The following is a 20,973-nucleotide window of genomic DNA, read 5'->3' as shown; positions in this document are numbered from 1 at the left end:
GGACGGAGAATTCCAGACATTGGTTTTACAGATGAGAAAAATTGACAACGAACTCCACTTTCAGTATTTCAGGATGTCACGATGACTTGCTCGCTCCTACTCACGGTGTACAATGTCCGACACTGCCCCCCAGGATTTACGTTGGTACTCCAACATTTAGTCCGTATCGGTACGCAATCACAAGCTCGCAGGATACATGTAGAAATACAGACGAAATGTGCGCAGAGTACAGACAGAAGGCTCCGTCTGTATCCGTATGTATATCTAACGTAGAGCATAAATTAGCCTTAAAACGACTGCTTTACTTAAACTAATAACAGCACGTGCCAGCGTGTAATGATGCTAAATGCTTAACAAACTAAAGGCTTACATGTTTATTTACTTTTTCTGACACTAAGATATTATTTAGTGCCAAGTCGGATATAGCATCATTCAGAAAAAATCTGTTTCCCAGTCAAAATTTTTTTACTTGGATGCTGACGGGAACGGTGTTTAAAGTCTAGAGGTTATGCAGTAACTACGGTAACCGTGACATGACATCCAAATTTCTTCTCTGCAGCCCGAGAGTTTCTCCATTTGCATGTAGATTCTTCCCAGACAGAAGCTTAAATGTTTTCACCGTCTTGTTTCGAACCCTCCCCGGAGCGTCTCCCACTCATTGGCACTGTGTTACATAACCTCACCATAGAGGACCTGGTCTGATCAATATTCCCCTCACACACTCCCATACTTCACTCTCCAGGGTTAAGGCCATTGAGTTAACCGAGCCTACGGGGCTGCACTGTGTTCGAGTGCAACCCTTCACCGGAGGGAGGAGTGACACAAAAAGGGAGATGCTATTGATAGAGATGAAGGACAAAAAGAGACAGAAAGCTTTTTCTGGTAACAGGCCATGTAAATAAACAGGCTGATGAGGGTCTGGATGGAGGAGTTGGAGGTCTTTGACAAAGGAAAGGTCTTGCTGCCCACGACAGCTTCCCACAGACTCTGATCATGCGCAGTACAGCTAAAATCCCAGAAGTAAACCGCAAATTAGAGTTTCATATGAAGGCTCAAACTCTCACTTTGATCAAGCACAGCTCTAGAGATTCATGTTGGTCAGTCAGACTTTGCTCCAGACTAAAATATCTCAACAGATATTCGCTAGTTTTCCATGACTTTGTACAGACAGTCATGACCAACAGACGATGACCCTTCTGACTTTGAAGATCCCCTGAATTTCCCTCTCGCCCCATGATTAGGTTGACATTTTTGCTTTATTGTGAGGATGTTTCCACGCTCCTACTCTCTCCATAATCATCCATAAATACATTACATGGCCCGTGTGCTGTAAGAGAGAACTCATGTTGCTGCGTGTGTTTTTACTCCTCTGGGTGGAGATTTATATTAGTCATTCCTGGCTGCAGATCAGTGTGCCCCCTCTACCGCAGTCTCTATTCAACATCTGCCCTCTAACTGAAGAGAGCCTCAACATCCAAACTGTATGGGAGGATGAGACACGCTGCTTTACGCAACAGCTCCACTGCACAGACAGAATGCAGCATCAACTTAAAGGTCAACAACGCAGTTTTTCTTTTTTCCTTTTCCGTTACCTGCAATGTTCCGAGTAGTCAGATTGTGGTATTGAGACGTCTGCATCTGCTATGCATTTGTCTCGAGACACGAATACAAAGGAAAAAGTGCGACCACAGTGCATCTTGGTGCTCTTCCTCTCAGAGGTGTTACCTGCTGCAGCGTTAACAGGATGCGGTGTGCAAAGTGACTCAAAACAAGAGCGGGGGTGTTCTGAGGGGGATCTTCTCTAACAAGGTTTGCTGTAATTTCATGTTCCTGTAACGTTTTTTTCACCCCTGTGCTCCCTGCGCGGCTCAGCGGTGCCTGGGAGCTGTCACGGAGCCTGAACAGAAAAAATAGCATCATCTGACAGCTCTGACAAGATGAATGTAGTATTTGATTAAAAAACAGCCGTGTCAAAACCAGAAATGAAATACCATCGAATGCAGATGTGTCCCTGAACAAACATATTATGGAAGTGAAGGATTTGTTTTTGTGACTCATTTTGTTAGACATTTCTTTACCTGTACACCTGTGGAGTAACCATCTGGTCTCATTAGTTTTTCCGTATATTATTTGTTTGTCTGTAATATCATAATTTAACTACGCTTGGAGAATTCTAACAGATTCAGCATGTGGAACCACAAGACTTGAGTAGCAGAAGCAGTCTGATTTCCATTTTACGTCTGAGCAATACACGTAAACAGCCCATGTGGAGAGCAATAGGGGGGTGGGGGGGTGGCAGTGGGGCTCGGGCTCAGCGATTGGGAAAGCGCAGACCTCTGACAAGGCCAAATACTGAAAGATGAAAACTGAGCCATTACTTTTTCAATAATCCTGCTGACAAACAAACCTGGGGGTTTGGACTTGACTACCAAAAGACTCAATTCAAGTTTTTGACAACTATTTTGATAATTGATTAATTGTTTAAGTCATTTTACAAGCCCAAAATGGCAGAAAATGTTGTGACTAACCCTTCCGAATATCAATATTTTCTACTTTTCTCTGTTTTATATAATAAATAAATTGAATATTTTTGAGTTTTGGACAAAACCAGACATTGAGCAAACCGGTTTGGACATTTTTCACAATTTTCTGACCTTTTATCGACTAAACGATTGACTTAAGATAATAATCATCAGATTAATCAATGATGAAAATAATCGTTAGTCGCAGGCTTATTTCTAATGTTCAAGTCTCATATTGCTCATGTAAGCTTGTAGATTCCCAGAACAATAACAAATCATTGCCATAAAGCTTACATTATCCCTGCTGCAGCAGACAGTTTTCTTCAGCCAAGGAACCTGTTGATTATTTTTTACATCGCTTGATTATTCATTAAGTCTATGAAATGGTAGAAAATAGGGATAAATGGCTATGACATGAATATATATGATTTAAAATATGAATTTATCAGTTTAACACCAGCTTGAATATTCCTTTATGAGGTTTGTGCATGGGAAAAAAAAACACTATTAACACATCATTCTGGTCTGCATTCAAAGACATGAACATGATTTGCAATTTGCATCGTTCAGTGTCATGGAAGAAGGCTAATACAGCGAGATCGGAGCCCTTAATGGTCCGAGGGGTTAACAGTCGAAGCCCCCTGGTGTTGTGGGAACATCTGCTTTCTCTGCTCTGACATGACAGGGGCCTTTATTTAGCAGGATGTACCAGTGAAGGGCACATACGAGACTGCTCTGCGAGTATAGACCATGGGAATCAATGTTAAGTCCAATGAAACTAGAAACCGGCTTCTCTGGCTGCTTCAGACAGACAGATATTAACCAGCTGCCCTTTCACATACTGCGTTTCCAATTAGGCCTGTCACTCATCTGCACTGCGCCAGTTAATATTGAGATTACGAATACAAACAGAGCTAGCCAGAATACATATTTTTATTAGGCAGAGAAAATACTGTTCAGAAGAAGAGAAACACCAAAAATAAATTTCTGTCACACATCGATTCCTCTCATACGCCGTAGGAAGGTCACTAGGACATCAAAGAGAAACAAACATTACCGATCTACTTGTGGACGTACGGACGTCCCGAGAGGCTAGTTAAATGTTTTTATCTGGTGATACATTTTCTAAGTCTGGTCTAAATTGATTAATGTCCTGTGTTTATGACTTAAGAACGGGAAAAATGTTTATATATTTTTTTATCATCTGTGGAAACTATACTGTGCACTAAGCCTGTGAAGGTTCTCATTTGTCCAGGTCATTGTTATCCCCAAAGAAGTTTAAGTCAAAAGCAACTGGACTTTGTCTACATTTCACCTCTCATCCAAAAGGCTTCATCAGTTCATTTACGTAACTTGACTGGTCCAAATGTCTGGTGCGGCGATCCAGGTATTTAACCTCTAGTGAGGGCGTGCACAAGGCCGATGATGTCACTGGAACCCTTTGTACTACTAGTGCCAACAACAGTCGTTTGGGTGACAGTTGGTGACTTAAACTTCTTTGGGGATAAAGACTGTGCAGCATTAACAGATGGACAACACATCTCCACTTCCTCCCTCTGTACGAAAGTGAAACCAAAATATCCCGTTTACAGGCACCGTCAAGTTGTAATTTTGGAGCGAGAGTCTGCACAGTGGTAATCATGGATGTATTGAGAGAACTGGATACAGCGTTGAAAGTTGCTCAGTGGCCCCTTCAAGTTGATCTGAACTACTTCCGCACTATTGGGCCTATAGAGCAGGCGCACTTGAGACCAGCTACTTACAGTTTAGCGCTCAGCTAACTGGAACATGGATTAAATTATTTAACCGTGCAGCTCTTCTAGACTTTAAAAATGCCATTTTAGGACCAAATGGATCGAATTCTGATAGTGAAACGAGTCGCATGGATCATAATGCCGTTAAAAATGTATCCATGGTTTTACAGACGTCTCTTTCACCACAATGATTTGGTCACTTTATGGTGGAAATAGGAAGAAATATATATTTATCCCGACAAAAAAATTACCCTGTCAAAACCAAGCCCCCACCACAGCGACTTCCTGGTTGATCCAATCAGGAAGTGCCAAAAATGTCAGTACTCTGAGTGTCCACTAGGGGCAGGTTTTATAATAGAGCAGTTTCTCATTGACTCCCCATGTTAAACAAATATTAAACCTATTTAAGGCTGTATGTTTAGCTCATATCTCCATGACAACACTGAGGGGGTTGAATTTTATTGTAGCAGGCTAGTTTTTATTTTATCGGAGGTTAAAGTTTATGAATAATTAGGGGCGTGGCCTCTTGAGTGACAGCTAGCCCCTGGCCCTCACTTCACCTCGGAGGTATACGTTAGCCAGATGGACGTATCCCCCTCCCCCCCAACGTCACATACATGCCCTTTTTGGTGAGAGGAAATGAGGCGGAGTCAAAGTCTGACAAGATGGCGACTCCCATAGGCGAGGACGATTGGATCAAGCTCAGAGAACGGACCTTGACGTAGAGGCTACGTCCATTTTTTATACAGTCTACGGCCAAAAGTTATTTTTCCACCCGTTCTTTCGTCATAAACACAGGACAGAAAACAACAATCTCTACATCAGACTTAGAAAATGGATTTGCAGAAGAAGAAAAAAAAAGAAATCTCACTTTCCTCTCAGGGCTTCCGTATCAATGACCTCCGCAGAGGTAAGATGGATACTGTAACACAGTCAAAAAGCACGGCACGGCTCAGGTGTTATTAAAGCACAGCATGATCTGAGGCAGTTCTTGATTCTCCACGCCATGAACACACTGAGAGACGAGAGGTGGCACTGAAGTGGGGAGTTTTTTCTCTCATCAGCCAAAAAAGGTGGTAAATATACGAATCAAGAGGAGCATAACATGAGCTTGACGAAGGGGCCCCTTGGCACAGACGATGATCTCCTGAAAGAGGCAGAGAGGGAAGGCAGCTGGGGTCGGCTTTTGGCAGCTTGTTCTGACCGGAGCTTGGTGGACCGGTTTTTAGGGGAAGATATTCCTCTTTTTTTCCCGTGTGAAACAAAAGCCAAAAACAAAGAATGCAAAAAAACCCTGCTTGACTCCTAACGCACACACACACACACCCTTCAGACACAATCAGACTAGTACACAAACATGCAGACTTATACAAAGGCAGAACTTTACAAAGTCATGCAGATGGAATGTTTTTGATATTTCCGTAGCTGAGTCAAACATGTTTTGCTGGCTGGCCTCAAGTCTATTTCTATTAGAGGGGATTTATAGGGAACTACTTGTAATTCAGTCAAGGGCTGTGTGCTCCTGGAAAAACGTCACCACATCAGTCTTTTTGATAGGGAAAGAAAGTGCAAAGGGGCTTTTTACGAAGCTGAATATACCAGAAAAAGGTGGCGTTTTTCCCTCAGAGCTCTTTTAAAAGTCTAGATGAGAATCTGCTCCTGTCTCTTAGAGAGGTAGCCCGTCGCTAATTACACACTACTTCAAAAAACTTCAAGGCTTTCTTTCAATGGACTGGAATAAAGGGGATCCTGAGTACCGACACTTTTTAAGACTGGTCACGTTGGTTCCTAAAATAACTGTTTTACATGTTTTTAAATACACTAATCCACGTTCTTGATTAGAGCTCGGTTGAAAGATGGATACCTCTCTCATGCCCACCTGTTCTGAATGTTTTAACTGCAGTGTAAGGATGTTGTGATTAACCCCGGTTACATAACGTAAGAATTGTAGAAGCTACAATATCTAGGGTGTCCTGATTCCTGCGTTGTCGCCCTGTGAAAACCAATCTCGCCTGTCAGGTATGTGAGAGGGTCGCCGTGCCACTCACTTGAAGCGTTGAGCTGTAAAAAAGTCAGAGGGAACTGACAGTACAGCCTTATATCTGCTGATAAAGAGCCTGAAATCTGCAGTGTGGGAACATTTTGGATATCAACAAAATAACCAGGGGAGTTGATGTAGAAGATGGATATCCAGTTTGCAAAGTGTGGCTGATTCCAGTTTGCAAAGTGTGGCTGATTCCAGTTTAAACTGGGCTGGAGCAGCTCACAACGTCTTCCTGTTTACTGTTTACATCTGGTGGGGACATGTAGTAGTTACCTGGATGTAACCCCAGTACATTGGGGACGTCCTGAACCCTCTGTTTTCAATAGAAAGTAGGCTGACATGTTGTATGTGCAGGACCAAAAGAATGTTTTCTATGTTTTTCCTTCCATAGTGTTCCCCGATTAATAATCGTGACATCCCTACTGCATTGAATGGGTGTTGCCGGTGATTACAACCCTCACAGATATGTGTTAGGATGAGCCAGCTATACCTGCGAGCAGGTTCAGAAGGCCGTTATCATCTATTCACATGGTAACGGTCGCCGTTGGTGTCACTTTTTAGCGCTCTGGGAGTCCTGTTCTGAACTCAAAACCCACTTTACTTGGTTAGGTTTAGGAAAAATCGTGGTTTGGGTTAAAATAAGAGTTTGTTATTTAAAGCTGCAGTCAGCAAGTCTGACAGGTCGAGGGATTTTGGATGTTTATGTTCTCACGCCCCTCCCCACTACCACTGAGCTCCCTCTCGTGCTCGTCAGTGCGTGTGCTCCAGATTTCTGTGACCGTGCCCGTATCTTCAGTATCGATCAGCGGGATGGAGTACACGCTACACCGAGGTAGGCTGGCAAACATACTCATCGATAGCAATTGCTAACATTTAGCTTATGCCGAGCTTGGCGTACATAACTGTTACTTACTACTATACTTCTTAGATGACAATACACACGTCGATGTTTCTGTGCTGATATTAAAGTTGTGAGACTTACGATGTGATTTTAGGTATAGATTATAAGCAGCTAGGTTCTAGTGATAGTGATGTTGTAACGTACGCCGGGGGGAACTGTGGCATGTGCACAAGCTGTGACTGACAGTCAGCTCGTACACAGCCCTGCACTGAGTGGACCAGAAGTACCGGGCCTAGGTGACTCTAGGTGCACATAGAGGCGCGTTTTTTTTTATAAAACCAGATAATTTATGTCGTTCTATCGGAGCTTAGTGTCGGTTTCAGTGAATATGATAAAAAAAATTGCCAAGTGCAGCTTTAACGATTACATTTGTGGCATTAGTTAAGAATGTTAACTTAAAATAACTTTAAAAAAGGTTCTCCCGGATTAAAGTCCTGTGTTTATTCGACCCATCCACCCCAATCTTTCTCCTTACAGGAACTTTCACTCTTTATACTACTCCCTAGCGTTGTCGCTCTTCATACTACGTCATCTTACAGCTCTGAGCATTTGATATTGACACACTTACAATGGATGATAACGGCCTACTGAAGAATTAGAAGGTAGAGGAGAACCATACCTCCTCATATCTATGGTGGTGATAACAACCGATGACGCCCATTCAGTTAACAGGTTACATTCGAAGAGGCTGCATTGAGCACGGTATCCACTCATATAACGAGCACGTGCCCCAAAATATAAAACAACTCCTAAACTCAAATGATTTACCACTAACACTCTTTTTATTCACTTGATGATTTAAAGTAATCTCCGTACAGCCAAATCACAAAATATTCCACTAAATTTCACTTTGAATGATTATATGTTTTCCCTTTTTGGAGGGCATCAGTGTTAACCCGACTCTCGCCAGATGAGTTTCCTTCCTCCTTGCTTCCCTCATCCATCTGGGATCGCTCGACTGGGAAGTGATTTCAGGAGGCTTATCAAAAATCCCTGCATATGATTGGATAAACCACTTGTCCGTCATCTTTATTGACGTGCGTCTTCAACCGCTCACATGGAAACCGACCCCTGACGCTGATGAGAGCGACGCAGGGAGAAGCCGAACAGAACAGCCGACATGGTTTCCACCAACAAAAGCCTTCAGAGCCATTCTCTGAAAGATTCTCTAGATTGGAAACATGGATGAAAGAGCAGCATCCATGTTGGCGTTTGCTTCCTCGATGCAAGCCGCCACAGTCGTTTCTCTGCTACGTCACATCTATGAAACCCCGGCGGCGCTCCTGTTTGGACTGACCCTTTTTTGCGGACCCTGAAATCCTGAAATCACTTTCCTACGGAGCGATCACAGAGGGATGAGTGGAGCTAGGCGGAGTCAAGACGGAAGCAAGGCGGAACGAAAGTCATCTGGCGAGAGTTAGGTTACATCAGTGTACCCAAGCAGAGAAGTTGATTTGAATATATAATATAATCATAAAGAATGATTCGACTCTCAGAGATCGGATCGGCTCATAACCGGCCACTCTGTTAAACTAGACTAATTTAATATAAGAGAAAATCATGGTGAATGTCTCAATTCTACAAACACAACGATGTAAACTCAAGAACGACGGTGGCTGATGCTCATCCATGTTCTGGCAGCGCGTGATCGGACCCGTCCAGACACAACAAAAAAAACCCGGCATCGCACCACAGTTGCTGCACCCAATCGAGATTCAGGGAGTTGGTCGTGGTCGCCGCCGTCGCGTTGCGCTCACAGATTCTCGTTGGTGTCGTGTTGGCACTGGCTGTCGGTCGAAGGGTCGAGGAAGGGCAGCTCCTCGCCGCAGCCCTGCAGCTTCAGGACCCGGCTGCTCAGGTCCAGGCAGCACTGGGGGAGGACAGACATACGGGGACATGTAATAAGTCAGACGACCCAAAAGGAGTCGCAAAGACCGATCTGAGGGGTCAGGAGGTGATTAACAAGATAGGATACAACAAAAATAGATTCTGTTCTCTTTGCTTCAAGTCGCTGAAATTACTCAGAGTAAAACAAACTGAACTGTTTTTTTATATCGTTGTAAACTGAATATTTCTGAGTCTTGGACAAGTGGACGAACAAAACAAGCCATTTAGAGACAAGGTATCAGATCCAAACATTACGCTCATGTCCGCATGGTTCCTATCTCACTCTGCATCCAGTGTGTGTTTGATATAACTACTGCACACCGGCCATAATAACACCACGTGTCCCTCCACATCTCATCACAACGGCTCCACGCTTGCACGTTATCACAGGAGATTGTTCTGCTAATGCCAAGCTGTCGGCTCTGGAGATAAAATTGCTTCTCTTCTAACATATAATAATGCAGTATAAACAGCTCTCACAGAGTGTGTTCATCAAAGCGACTCACAGGCTGCTTAAATCCTCTAAAGTTACAACTGCAATGATTATTTTCCTCTTCGTTGTCTGACAACTGTTTTCTCGGTCATGTAAAAGTGAAACATGTCCACCACATATTCCTAAATTTATAATTGTATTTATTTAAATCACTTGTTTTGTCTGTCCAACATTCCTGAACCCAAAAATATTCAGTTAAACAACAGATAAAACACACAAAAAGAAGCTGGAATATTGGAATTTCTGGCATTTTTGCTTTAAAATAAACAAACGAAATGTTTCTGCTCTAAAATGAACAAAAGCACACGAACATGTATCATCAGGAGCTGCAGTAATGACAAAATTAGAAGTGTTTAACATGAAGACAAGGTTCAGTATCAGAAACAGGGACGAGTTGCTTTTGCTTTCCCTGTTTTAAACATTTTTAAAAACCTTGTGATAATCAGAATTAATGACTTTACTGTTTATGGAAATTTGCAGCGAAAGCTCAGAGCTATGAGGGTAAATGTTTATCTTACATTACACTAGTCCTCAAGGGCTAATTTACAAAATTAAGATTAAAAAAGCTCATGTTCCCGAAGCCTGAAGTCGCTCTAATTAGATTTTAGGAGGATATTAACCGGATGCAGCAGATGTAATACTGAGAGCACTGCGTCACACTGTTTAAATTGCATTTCTGAATGTGCAAATTCAAAAATTTCCCCTCACAGATGTCCTCAAATGTCTCTTATCTGGCTTTTACCTGCACAGTGGGGTCTCGCAGATAGCTGGACCCCTACCCGGCCTTTTACGCCACATACAGCACATCTCTCTGTGCCTCCATCTTTACCCCCTGAAATGGTAATTGTTTCCACAGCTGCAGCATTTATTTTTCTTCTCCTTCTTTCCCCCTTTTTTGCTTATTTTAAAAAAGCCATGTGAACCATTGAGGCACTTCAAACACACGCACACACACATAAAAAGAAAAGACACATGATAAGACACACCAAATATTAGCAAAGCAAATGAGGTGCTTACTTTAAGTTCCAACAGAGTCTGAAGACCCAGGCACAGCTCGAACGCCTCATCCTCTGGAAAGATAAAGGGAGGGGGTTCATTTTTATAACTGCTTTATGATTCCCAGCCTCATCCGAACATGCGTGCATTAGCTGAATCCAGGTTAAATCGTCAACACGACTAAATTATTCATTCTTGTGTTAATGAGTGCTGATAAGCTCATGCACTCGTGAGGAGTTTTTCGAGCTGTGTCAGAGTAATGTCCGTGAAAGAGTCGGGCGCTAGCTGAGCTTATAGGGACCGAATTAGAGTCACTGGTGCAGAGGAATTAAAGGAGTAGGTCCAGAGAAGAACGGCAACATAAATAACTGTGGGTGGGTGTGTGTGGGTGTGTGTGTGTGTGGTGTTTCATCTTTGTGTGCTCCAGATAACAAGAGGAAGGTCGGGGATGAATCTTCAAAGCAAGGACACACTAATATTTCTGTAATTTAAGGGTTTGGGATCCTGACTTTGAGGGAACAGTTTGATTTCTTTTTGGAAAAGCATTAATTCACTTTCTTGATACACCTCTGTGCAGTAAATATGAAGCTACGCTAGGTTAGCTTAGCTTAGCATTAAAGAGAAATTCCGTCAAATAAGCTCATCACTTTTGTGTTACAACTATTAACAGAGATATCCCGGAGAGTCGCTAACCATTGCTAACAGTTGGACGTGGCTAACACTGATTAGCTCGGGGCAGTACGGTGAAGACATTCAAAGGTCTTTTTTAACCACTAATACTGCTGAAAATAACAGAAAACCTCTGCAGCAGCATGAGAAGAGTCCCTACACACAAAACAAAGCACCAACAGCGTAGTTAGTGAACCCAGAGTTTATTAAAAGAGTGTTTTAAAGACTTACCAACTGGCCCCTGTACCAGCTCCTCTCATAGTAAAGTCCATTACAGTGGATTACCAAAGTCAATCCCAAAGGAAGGAGCCCATTGGTGCTTTTTTTCTGTGTAGGGACTCTTCTCATGCTGCTGCATATGTTCAGTGTTATCGTGAGCAGTGTTAGTGGTTAAAAAAGATGTTTTAATGCCTTCACCGTGCTGCCCCGAGCTAATCACTGTTAGGCACATTTGGCTGTTAGCGACTGTACGGGATATCTCTGTTAATAGTCGTTACAAGAAAAAAACTGTCTTGATTGCTTATTTAATGGGTGTATTTGCCGAAAAAGACCCTGGGATGATTTTCACACAGGAATTTCACTTTGAGATGAGAAACGGGGGTGAAACAGCTAGCCTCCCTCTGTTTGAAGGTAACAAAATCACCTCTAATGCTTACTCATTAACACGTTATATCTTGTTTGTTTAATCCGTAACAAAAGCGAAGTGAAAGGACGATATATGATGTGTTAATGAGTGAGTTTTAGAGGTGCGGGTGGGCTCGTTATTCCATTTGTTTTCCCCTGCTTCTTGCTCGTTCCCCCGGCTGTAGCTTCATATTCACCGGAGTAATGTGAGCGTGGTATCAAATCTAACAAACGGTTAACTTTACGCTGCAGCTTTGTTGGACTACATTGAAATCAAAACCCAAAATGAACAGTAATGAATCTCAAATCCAAGACGGAAGAAACTCAAAAACAGGCTGTTAAAAACAAATAAACTCCGGTATTCGCTTCCAGAGGTAGATTTTGATGGGACTCCGATGATGCACATGTACTTTTCCTTTCCTTCTGTTGGACCAGATTTGTTTTTTATCTGATGTTATTTGACTTTGGGCTTTTCTTAGTCATACAAATCCAAAAAAAAAACATCTTCACTTGTTGGATTCCCTGTTGATGAAGTTGGGTTCCTGTGGCCAATGCTAATTCTTAGCCTGTTCAGCCATCGTGACAGTTATTGCTCATGGTAATTATCTTCCCACTCGTTCCTTTTCTGCACCCGGGGATCTGTTCCTCAAAGACGTACAGTACCTGGCACTGTTTGTGCAGCAGATGTAAAAGCGTTCAGAGGGAGACTGCAAACAACATTATTGGGCTGCACTGGCAATAGAAAGCGGAAAGGATCAGCAAAACAGACATTTATTTACCTGAAAATATTTGTAAATTACTACTTTAACATATCTTGTCGACACAGCTGATGTTTGATTTAATAGTCATGCTTAAACAGGCAAAGGGGGAATGTACTGTCTGCGTTTTAAATACAGGGACAAACATTTATTCAACTCAAACTCTCTATTGACAGAATCTCCGCGGCTGAGTTTTTAGCCGCCCCAGGAGCAGTTCAACAACTATTAGATGGATTGCCATGAAATTTGGTTAATGTTCCCCTCAGGGGGAAATTGAATAACCTTTACGATCCCTTAACTTCAATCTCTTCAAAGTGAAAAGATTAAAAGTGCATTATCACTCTGTGAAAATTCAGTTTTACTTCGTCCAACACTGTTGTTCCAGTGCAGACAGATGTGCGTCCTCCACAGAGCTGGGTCTGTCTGACGTTCCTGTCTGTTATAGTGAAGGTTTTCAACGCCAGCGTACTCTACGGGGGAATTGTTGGTTCTATGCCTACTCTGTAAAGTGTCCTGAGATAACTTCTGTTATGATTTGGCACTATAAATAAAATTAAATGAATTTAAATTGGATTGAATTGAATTGAATTGTTGTTTATGACCCAATACCTGTTAAACTTATGTCGTTCCATTTAGCTTTAGTTGTAGTTTCTGCCTATAGAGGGCTGCAGTAATTAACCTATTTTTGTTGACCAACACGGGAGTTAGCATCGACTTGGTTGCTAACTTCAACTCCAACTAAAGACAGTGTGATTTTTTTCCGTTCCTCTAGGAGTAAAAAGCTAACTTTTTAGGGTATAAACGTACTACTACACACAGTCGCATGACTTAAATGTCAACACCACAAGCTTCCAACTGAGTGTTCGGTGTGATGACGTTTGACAACCGCTGTAGTCTCATTTAAGTCTTTGTAAGACGCGTCTGATGTATCTCATGTCGTCGAACAAAACAATAAAATCTCTTGAGCTTGTGTGAACCACAGATCTTATTTCAGACAAAAGATTTTAAGACAAAGGAACTCAAAGTGCAAAAATGCTGACTCATTTCAGGGTTTTTGTACTCCTGCAGCAAATCTTAGCGTGCTAACATGCTAAACTAAGATGTTGTAAACATTTTGCCTGCCATACATCAGCATGTTAGCGTTGTCATTGTGATCAAGCAGTGCGTTTACATCCAAACCTCTGCAGTGGCATGATTACAGTCCCTACACATAAAACGAAGCGGCATCAACAAAGTAAGCGAATCCGACGTTTATTAAAAAGAATATTTTACAATGCTACAAGCTTTAGCAGTTGTCTGGTCCATATTGACAGGCAACTGAACTCCAGTGCATTTGGTAATCGACTTGTATGGACTGCCTCTCAATATGAACAAAGACCGTGGGTTCGAGTTACACTTTAACCCCCTTTTTTGGAGGAATTCGCTAAAATGGAGCAATTCAGACGGAGGGTAAATACAGAATAAAGTATGAAAGCATGTTCTAGAAAACCAAATATACAAGTATGAACTTAAAAATGAGCACGACATGAGACCTTTAATATTCTTACCCTTGACAAAGGCTGAACACTGGACCGTCTGTCTGCCCAGCTGCAGCTGCAGAGCCGTCACTGAGCTGCTGTCACCGCATGGTGAAGTGTCCTGACTGGGCAACAGTCTACACATGCACACACACACACACACACACACGCACACACACACACACACACACACACAGAATAGTATCTTCAGTAGTTAAAACCATCATCTTTTTGGAAACATGAAATTGCATTTTATACTAAAACATTTTTCATTACATGTCACGCTGTGAGCTTTTTATTAAAATGCCAATCAAACGTTTGTGCAGCTTGGATTTTATAAACAAAGCATTTGGAGACAAACAGTGCACCAATGTTAGCAGCTTGTACTGTTTAGTTCACTGCTGCTGACTTTATGGAGCTGATGTGAAATTAAGATGAGAACAAAATGTCACATCTTGTTCAGCCAGTTCACGGACACGGATGTAAAGATCGAGCTTCATTTGACATTTTGATATCTGTCCTTAAAGATGAAAGTGACTTTGGCTCTTTAAGGTTCTGGAAAAACCTGCTTTAAGAGCTTAAAGGGTATAAAATCCCTCCTAAAATCTTCTTTTTTTATCAGCTAATTCTTTCAATGTCTCTATTCTATTACTCATATCTTTTATTTGTTCTTGGCTTTACTTTAACTCTTCTATCAGTCTTTAGTATTTGCTTTTGGTTGCTTTGATTGTCAAAGCACTGGCAGGTGAGATGTGCGTTTGTAGTTTAGAGGTAGTTGTTTCTTACCCCAGCCTCTGGCAGCAGGAGGTGGAGATGTGGTTATGTTGGCTGCCGGTGTTGATAGATGCCTTGACTTCAGTCTCACAGCACTGTGGGGGGGGGGGGGGGGAGACAGATGGGTGATTTTGGTTTCACAGTGAGATTTAGGGTTGTTTTTTCTCTGTGGCACCGCAGCATGTGAGGAAATAACCAGCCCAACTCTCTGGGGAGCCTTTGAAAATCACTCATCTCTCTGTCTTTTGAACAAATCCATTCGGCTCCCACGTATTTGTGAAACCACCAAACTGAAAAGTATGTCCAAGCCACAGAGTTTGCTTGAGTCGAGGGTTATTTTGCGTTCATAACTTGATCTGATTTGATTCTGTTTTGCACTTAAATCACTGCTTTTGCATTGTTGTGGAAATTGGATTCTTCACTAAAGATCAACAAAGAGGATCAGCTTTTTCTCCGTGGTTTATGTTGACAAAGCATTTTCCTCTGCAGACAAAAATACGTTCAACCCTGCTTCCTCACAAAGTTAGAGTCTAGCAGGAATGACGATGTGCCAAATCTCGCACAGTCTTTTAGGGGAAGAGACAGGACGTCACCCAACCAATAGCCTTGGTTGGGTGACGTCTTTAGACCAAACAAAAACACGCCTTAGATATTACAATTCTGAACCTCTCTCATCACAAGGTCTCTAACACAGAGTACAGATGCAAACATATGCCATTATAACATCATGAGTTAGTTATTTGCGTTATCCATTAAGAAGGTGAGACAGAGGAGACACTGAACTGCGTCTGACCCGGGAAAACTATGATTATTAATGACAAATATCCCAAATTCCAACAACAGTGTCTAATACTGAAGCCGTTTGCTTAAACAGTTAAGAGTTCTGTTTATCATTACACATCGCATCATGAGTTGTTGTTGACCCGTTAAGTTCACTTGCTGACTCTACTTCCCGACAAGATGCTGATTCTTCCGTTTGTCGAATGCACTTTGATTTTCCAGACATAATGATCTCCAAGGAATCATTAGAGCATGAAATATTAACCAAGTGAGTCATGTGTGCATTTAACTCATCCGTCGACCAAACACATCCACACACGTGAAGTGATCTAGCCGTATTTTCTTCAAGTATCTTTTGTTTTAAACGTTTTATTTTTTTAAACTTCAATCCTTCACAATAGAATGAGACGCTTTAACAGCTCCAAAATACACCGTAAAGTCTTCTTCATTTCCATTTTTAATGTAAACCACCACCAGAGTCGCTCGCCCAAACGTCCTTACTGCTTTCTCTCATCAACGTCACTTTAATATACTAATTTGACATTTAAATGTTAATGTACAAATATGAAACACTTTATTTACAGATTCTTAGAAGTGTGTAAATTAATTCTGCTTGCACTTCGGTGCAGATCACCCAATAGAAGCAACACAAAAAGACCGGAAACTGCGGCAGACCAGATCCGTCCGAATAGGGCTAATAACAGTGAATGGCGTCCGACTGGTGATATATTCCCTGTAAATCAGTAGCGGTATGCTAACGAGTCTGCCCCTAAGAGGCCAAAAAAGCAGTAATTGCAAGTTTAAAGTGATAGTTTAACATTTAAGGAAGCATACCTTACTTATTCACTCTTTATTGCAGGAAGATTGAAACCACTCTCAAGTTTATCAGTCAAATATGAACCTACAGACAGGAGACTGTTAGCTTAGCATAGCTTAGCTTAGCTTAGTTTAGCTAAACTTAGCTGTAGACGTGGAGAACAGCTAGCCTGGTTCCGTCCATAGCTGAACACTTAACAGCACCTCTAAGGCAACACAATATGGTTTGTTTGATTTGTACAAAAGCTAAAGTGGAAACATTTTCTTCTGGTGTTTATGCTAAGCTAATCTAACCATCTCCTGGCATTTATCGGGCATGAGAAGTGTATCATTCATCTAATTATCCGCAAAACAATCCCTATAATTAAAGCTGGAGGTTAACAGTAGTAATGCTAACAGACAGCTTGTCCTAATGTCCACTGACATTTATATTTTTTTGCCTGCGGGGCACTTCATGTCACAAAGACGTGTTTTATGGGAGGCAGAGGGAAATCTACAGTGCAGCAAATTGTAAAGGTTTATTATGGGAACTGTCATCTGTGCGGCCACTTTGCTATTCAGCATCCTCGAACATGATGGTGTAAGCGAGTAGGAGCATGTTTGTGGGTAATAATAAAGGAGGATGAAGAACTCCATCTGAACATATGGCAGCCCTGCATGTGAGATTAGCAGTATGCTGGCACCACCCCCGCACTGCTAACTGTGCATCGCACCATGTACACATTACATATTTTTTCCACTATTAAATGCAAATAGATCTCAGCAACATTACTCTAAAGTATTTCATTTTTTCTTCTTCTTTTTTCAGATTTTGCTTTCAGATAAAGTGCAGTTCAAGAAACAGCAGCGTTCTTGGTCATTTTTGTGTAGTTTTATGGAACAAGGTTAAAGTCCCTGCAGGCAGAGACGTCAAAATATGTCTGCAAATAGACCTACGGATATTATGAGCAAGCTAATACTGAGTGCTTTCTTAAAAAGTAGAGTCACGGTCATTTAAGAAGGAGCACACATACAGTGGAGATCAAAATTAGAGAACAAAGTATTAATTCTTGATTTATTCTGAAATACTGTTACTGCTGAAGTCTAGTTTGTTTGACCAGTGTGAGTGCAACTGAACCGTGCCTAGCTGCGGCACGCTTGGGGGAGGTGGACTTTTGTAAAGCACGTTTGCACATGTACGAGCATGAGCGTGTGCACGTGTACGAGCACGAGGTCTATGGCAGCTCTGACGTAATTTCCTGTGCGCCTGTTGGGACATAGAAAAAAGAAGGAGGGACCATGCGCAGACATTTAAAACAATGGCGGTGAAAGGTTCACGTTGGTGTGATGCGGAGGTGGAGTGTTTACTGCAGATTTGGTCGATGAAAATATTCAAAAACAGTCGACAAGATGCACAAAAACTCCGAGGTCTACGGAAAGATCTGGAAACAAAGGTGTGACGTGTTACGGCGCCAAGAAGCATTCTCCGAGGCCCAGGTAGTGTGAGTACAAACAGGCCTGGAGGGGGGGACAAGTACCCTAAAGCACGGGGCACGGGATGGACAGTGTGAGTGCCCCCTTACTGTTCAGAATATGCTAGGTATAGATGCAGAAGTAAAGGCATGTTTCCATCAAACTCTTTCCGTATGGTAACCTACCCTCTGAATCGTACGATCTGTTTTGCGTTTTCACCACAGATCTACCTTCCTAAGCTAATAAAAAGCTAAATCATCATCGGAAGGTAGCGTATAGACTCTGAGATTTTATGTCAAGCAGTGCTTTCCGCCTCTTTTGCTCGCCGCACAGACTGTTTACCTTCATGCAACCAAAAGCTTTACTCTAAATACAAATGTAAGGTACTTGTTCTTTATATAAGTATTTTATCTGACAGCTTTTGTTACTTTTCAGAGTAGAGTTTTCATCCCTTTCCTGTCCAGTGAATTCGAATGTTTGTGATAAACTGAAGGATGAGACGTTTGTTTACGTGTTGAGGAATTTGTCCGACTTCTTGATCGAAATAAACAATTAAAAAAAACTTTGGACCTGCTGGAAAATGCATCGTCAAAAGCTGATATATCTGATGTATTACTTTATCGCCTGTCTTCTGGGATCTGTGTAGTTTTGATTGAGTTTCTATTGTATAATTAATTCATCACAGGTTGGATTGTCAACCTGTTGTAATGGAGTCTATAGTTCAGGGATGCAGTGATAATCTATCAACAACAGACTCGATTTAGATCAAAACATTTACATTTAAATACATTTATAGTTTGGAGTCAGTGTGTTGTTCTTTTATGTAAAGCTAATTTAATTTTAAATGTACTGATGAGGCCACACTTTAAGTCTCCTAGGTCATAAACAGTTATATCTTAACTTATATTAAGATATTTTAGAAGCTCTGCTGGTGTTTTTACTGCCATCCTGCTCCCTGGGAACATTTATCTTTCTCTCCGGTCGTCAATCAATACCTCATCCACTTGACCCGAGGACATTTCCCCCCATGGAAACAAACGTTCAGTTTCCATGAGCCTTGTTTTGATCCCTCACACTCTCTGTGCAGACGGAGCTGAGCCTCCTTTGTCCTCACAGGCACGGGCGGCTTATCAGCAGGTCCGCAAACCTGCTCTTTTGTCTCCGTCCCGGCGGTGCAGATATCCTCCAGTTTAAAAATAGCTGCAGAATGAGTAACCCAGGAGCACTTTGCATCTAATAAGTTGATGATAAAACACCGAGCACAGCGCAATGAGTAACAGGGAGGAAATGCTGAATCTACCAGAAAAGTGTGAAGTGGTCTACTTAAATCAGATATACACGCGGTCAGCTGTGTACTTTAAACACCACGGGGAATAACAGTTGTTTGATCACTAAGAATAAAAATGGCTCCGTCCTTGGTGTCAAACGTGGACTCAATTCTCTTTAATCAGCCTCTAAAATGCCAACAGTATATCTACTACCGTATTTTTCGGATTATAAGTCGCAGTTTTTTTCCATGTTTGGCCGGGGGTGCGACTTATACTCTGGAGCGACTTATTCATCATTCATCTTCAACCGCTTGTCCCTGTCGGGGTCGCGGGGGGTGCTGGAGCCAATCCCAGCTGATATCGGCCGTGAGGCGGGGTCCACCCTGGACAGGACGCCAGTCTATCACAGGGCACATAGAGACGAACAGAGACAGACAACCATTCACACCTACGGGTGATTTAGAGTCATCAATGAACCGAACACCTGCACGTCTTTGGACTGTGGGAGGAAACCGGAGAACCTGTCCTTGATTAGATTGAATAGATAATTGGATTAAAAAATGCAAAGATCACAGGAAAACTTCAGGCTAAATTTTCATTAAACTCGGTGGAAGAGCTGAGCATTCGACCAGGAAGATCACAATCAATTTGGGAACCGAATCTGCGCCACGGGGCGGATACACAGATTATTTTTGCGTGACACTGTGAGGTCGGGGCATTTGTGCTGCATTCATGTTGTGCTGAATTAATCAGAAAAATGAGTTCCCGACTGGGAAAATTCACACTGAATTATCATTGTGGGACGCCTTAGTGGAGGTTTGTGCTCAGCGAGTGCCCTTCTAGGTTTATTATTGTTTTGATTAATTACTTAAAAGTTTAGTCTTTGAATGTCAAAATAAAAGATTTAATAACTTCCAAAGTGAGATCATCAGATTGCTCTTTCTTTATATATTTATTAATATATAAAGTAGAGAAAAGCAGCAGTTAATTATCTGTCAATCAAATAGCATTAAACAGCTGTTTTAAGATGTATACGGTGTATTGTATTAGACCTAGGGATGCTCGATTTTGGTTTTTCTGCCGATATCCGATATTCGGATATTGTCCAATTCTTAATTTCCGATACCGATAACACACGATACCGATATATGCAGCCTTTTTACACCAGAATTGTTAGATAACATCACATATCACCTATTATGGAATTAACACAATATGCCTGATTTTATTGTGATGCCCCACTGGATGCAACACACAACTGTGTGGTTTTTCTCAGTGTCGGCTGTTGCTTCTTTGCATCACTTTGCTGCACAGATGTAGCGTACGTATAACTCCGCATGATTCTTCTTGAGGTGGGTGATCAAATTTGATGTATTAAAGGAAGACGCCTTGCTTCCTCCTCTCATAACCGAAACGCCTTGCAGTCATTGCAAAGCGCACATTTACTGTTAGTAGGTGACACTTGGAAATACTTCCAAACCACAGACATCTCATGCACCGGGCGAGCAAGCTTGTTAGCCACGGTTAGCAACCTACGAGTGAAGCGCGTTGTTGTTGTTATACGTCATCAAGCACGCGCCTGTAAACGTTCCATGTTGCATTCATGCAGACTCGGAAATGCTGAAGCCTACAGAACAAACGTCAGTTGTAAAAACCCGATACCTATAATTCCCGATATTACATTTTTAACTCATTATGGGAGGGCCGATATTATCGGA

General features: G+C 41.9%; 1 protein-coding gene across 1 annotated transcript in view; it reads right to left on the bottom strand.

Moving 5' to 3' along the window:
• Window positions 1-8,330: 8,330 nt before the first annotated feature.
• The window catches only part of nrip2 (nuclear receptor interacting protein 2), a 35,099-nt gene continuing 22,456 nt past the window's right edge, over window positions 8,331-20,973 (bottom strand). Inside the window, exons 3-6 of the mRNA XM_083934957.1 lie at window positions 14,952-15,034; window positions 14,196-14,302; window positions 10,619-10,671; window positions 8,331-9,091 (exon numbers count right to left, since the gene is read on the bottom strand). Of these exons, the coding sequence (XP_083791083.1) occupies window positions 8,975-9,091; window positions 10,619-10,671; window positions 14,196-14,302; window positions 14,952-15,034 (360 nt within the window). The 3' untranslated portion in view covers window positions 8,331-8,974. The remainder of the gene's footprint in view (window positions 9,092-10,618; window positions 10,672-14,195; window positions 14,303-14,951; window positions 15,035-20,973) is intronic.

The sequence above is a fragment of the Echiichthys vipera genome (genome assembly GCF_963691815.1).
Source record: "Echiichthys vipera genome assembly, chromosome: 20".
Classification (NCBI taxonomy): domain Eukaryota; kingdom Metazoa; phylum Chordata; class Actinopteri; order Perciformes; family Trachinidae; genus Echiichthys; species Echiichthys vipera.
This window is presented reverse-complemented; position numbering and strand designations above follow the sequence as displayed.